Here is a 2749-nt window from a genome sequence, read left to right as displayed (position 1 = left end):
CCCACCCCCCTTGGTCCCCCTGCCGCGGGCGGGCGGGCGGGTGGGCGCGCGCCGAGGACGATGGACTTCCCTCTCTTTACCTCCCGCCCCCTCTCACCCCCTGGGCCAATCGCCGCCAGCGGCTTCACGGCGCAGTCGCACCGGAGCCGGAGACGGGAAAGGCTGGCTTCGGCTCAAGTGCCTCGTAGTACCGAGGCGTGTGCGCACCCGTCTCTCCGTACTTCCAGCCGGGGCTCCGCGCAGCCGCCCGGAGCTCCCTCGCCACACGCCCCTCCCACCCCGTCACCACCCTTACTTCCGTCTGACCCGATCACACTGTTGTCGTAGGGCTTGCTCGCTAATCTCTGTTCCCTAGTGTCTATTCGTGCAGCCACTTCTTGAGAGAGAAAAACGCCAGAAGGAAAGCAGGGAAGCTCTTGCAACGTGAACGCCTACTGGCAATTGTCTTTCTCGTTAGTCAACAAAAGGGCTCTCTAAAACCTTGCAAGGACTGCAGTAACTAACCCCGGCCCTCTTTTTTCCCCCTCAATCCTTCAACTTCTACCCAGCAACAGACACCCTGACCTCGCCGTATTGGCCAACTTGAATCGTCATCTGCAATTCTGATTGGTCCCTCAAGAGCTTTCGGATTTTTTTTTTTTTTTTTTTTTCAATTGGCGAAGCTGCCAGAGGATTTCCGCCCACCCCACGGTTGGTCCACTGGGGAGGCTGGAGAGGCGGGGTCGTTTCTGCGGGATTACTTTTCCGGGGCCGCTTCTGATTGGGCGGCGTGGAGCAATGCGCGCCACCCTTTAGACACCAAGTTGTTGGGAAGCCTGACCCTGCCCTCTGCGTACTCCCCGCCGGTAAATCGAAGCCCAGCGGGGAGACTTCGGGTTCGGCCACTTGCTGGGGGCGAGGGGCTGGCCGCGGGGCATGCGAGGCTTGCATGAGCGGCGCTGCGGCCGCGTCACCCTCGGGCTGTGTTTGGGGTGCACGGACCGCATTCACCTCGGTTCCCCAGCTCCTGGCCCGGAGGTCAACAAATGCTGGTTGAATAAGTGCGAACAAAGAGCTGGGATGGAGGCAAGCCCTCTAGACTTCTTTTAGCAGTTGTCCCCGCCTACTCCCTTCCATTTCCAGGTCAGGGAGGTGTGTCCGAAGGAAAGGAGGAAGCAAATTCCTCTGGCGTTTGCACGCTGGCCACAATTTTATAGTACGGCCTTCGCTTTTTCGTGCAGTCTCCTCCCGCCCGGAGTCGCCGCTTTAGGAAATAAATTAATCTCTGGCTTTACTCTTCCCACGTCCCCTCCCTGATCAATCCCCTGCACTTCTAGAGATTGAAAAATAACTGCAGAGAAGAAAGGAAGGGGCTGTAGCAGAATCAAGGAAACATTCCCTGAGAGGCCTCCTGGAGAAGGAGAATTTCCTGCTTTTTTAAGTCGGCTGCCAAAATCGGTTATTTCGCTCCTATCCCCAGAGCTTCGGTTGCTCTTTCACTTCCCAATTCCTCAAGAGCACTGGGCGACAAAGTTATGGAGAAGCGCCTGCAGGAGGCCCAGCTGTACAAGGAGAAAGGGAACCAATGTTACCGGGAAGGGAAGTACCGAGATGCTGTGAGTGGGTACCATCGAGCTCTGCTGCAGCTGCGGGGTCTGGATCCAAGTCTGCCCTCTCCGATACCTAATCTGGGACCCCAGGGCCCGGCCCTCACACCTGAACAAGAAAACGTACTGCGCACCACCCAGACAGACTGCTACAACAACCTAGCTGGTAAGAACAGGGCTGAAGGGTGGGCAGAGTGTCAAGGCCGGGACATGAAAGTCTGAGAACATTGGGGAAAACACTGACGTGCTTCTCTGCCGTCATCTAGTTATTCTGCCATGAATTGAAATTTATTTTCAATCTGTAGGGTCTGAGTTTCTGTAGAGCAGTGCTTCTCAGACTTCACTTGGAGAGTTTGTTAAACACAACTTCTTGAGCCCTGTCCCCACGATTCCGATTTAATGGGTCGGAGGTTTGTGTGTTGGGCGATGTGTGTACTAATTTGCATTTCAAACAAACTCCCGGGTGATGCTGATAGGTTTAGGGAATTACGCACGCTATAGAGAAAATACTGAACCTACGTTTAGAGTGTTGTTTCTTTAATATTTAAAATATAGGAAAGAAGGCACTTGCTTTAACTGGTGGTGTAAGTTATCCATCTTAGATATTTTGGATAGCTTTTCCTCATTTTCCTTCTTCCTATAAATCAGCTAGTTGGTAACCTGGGTAACCAGTATCTTCCTTATCCAGCTGGCCTTGAATGAAGAGGTGGATTCCAGAGTTAGTATCGCTAGGATTAATCTGCTAAAAGAAGGGAGACTTCTTGGGTCTGTTTTATGGCAGGCAAAATAACCATAGAGCTAATTAAGTTATTTTGAAGTATATTAAAGTATTCTAATGGTCCCAGTTGAGGCCATAGAAATTATTAGGAGTAGTTTTGTTTGTTTGTTTGTTTGTTTGTTTTGCGGTACGTGGGCCTCTCACTGTTGTGGCCTCTCCCGTTGCGGAGCACAGGCTACGGACGCGCAGGCTCAGCGGCCATGGCTCACGGGCCCAGCCGCTCCGCGGCATGTGGGATCTTCCCGGACCGGGGCACGAACCCGTGTCCCCTGCATCGGCAGGCGGACTCTCAACCACTGCGCCACCAGGGAAGCCCAGGAGTAGTTTTTATACTTTGTAATAGTTGTTTAAATGATTTTTTTTTTTTTTTTTTTTTTTTTTTTTT

At 52.6% G+C, this 2749-nt stretch overlaps 1 protein-coding gene across 1 annotated transcript in view; it reads left to right on the top strand.

The window, feature by feature from the left end:
• The first annotated feature begins 1166 nt into the window (after nt 1–1166).
• The window catches only part of TTC9C (tetratricopeptide repeat domain 9C), a 6945-nt gene continuing 5362 nt past the window's right edge, over nt 1167–2749 (top strand). The window contains exon 1 of the mRNA XM_007462132.1: nt 1167–1752. Within this exon, the coding sequence (XP_007462194.1) occupies nt 1515–1752 (238 nt within the window). The 5' untranslated portion in view covers nt 1167–1514. The remainder of the gene's footprint in view (nt 1753–2749) is intronic.

Source organism: Lipotes vexillifer, unplaced genomic scaffold (genome assembly GCF_000442215.2).
Source record: "Lipotes vexillifer unplaced genomic scaffold, Lipotes_vexillifer_v1.1 scaffold1129, whole genome shotgun sequence".
NCBI classification, from domain to species: domain Eukaryota; kingdom Metazoa; phylum Chordata; class Mammalia; order Artiodactyla; family Lipotidae; genus Lipotes; species Lipotes vexillifer.
The sequence above is the reverse complement of the archived record's forward strand: the minus strand, read 5'-3'. Positions and strand labels throughout refer to the sequence as shown.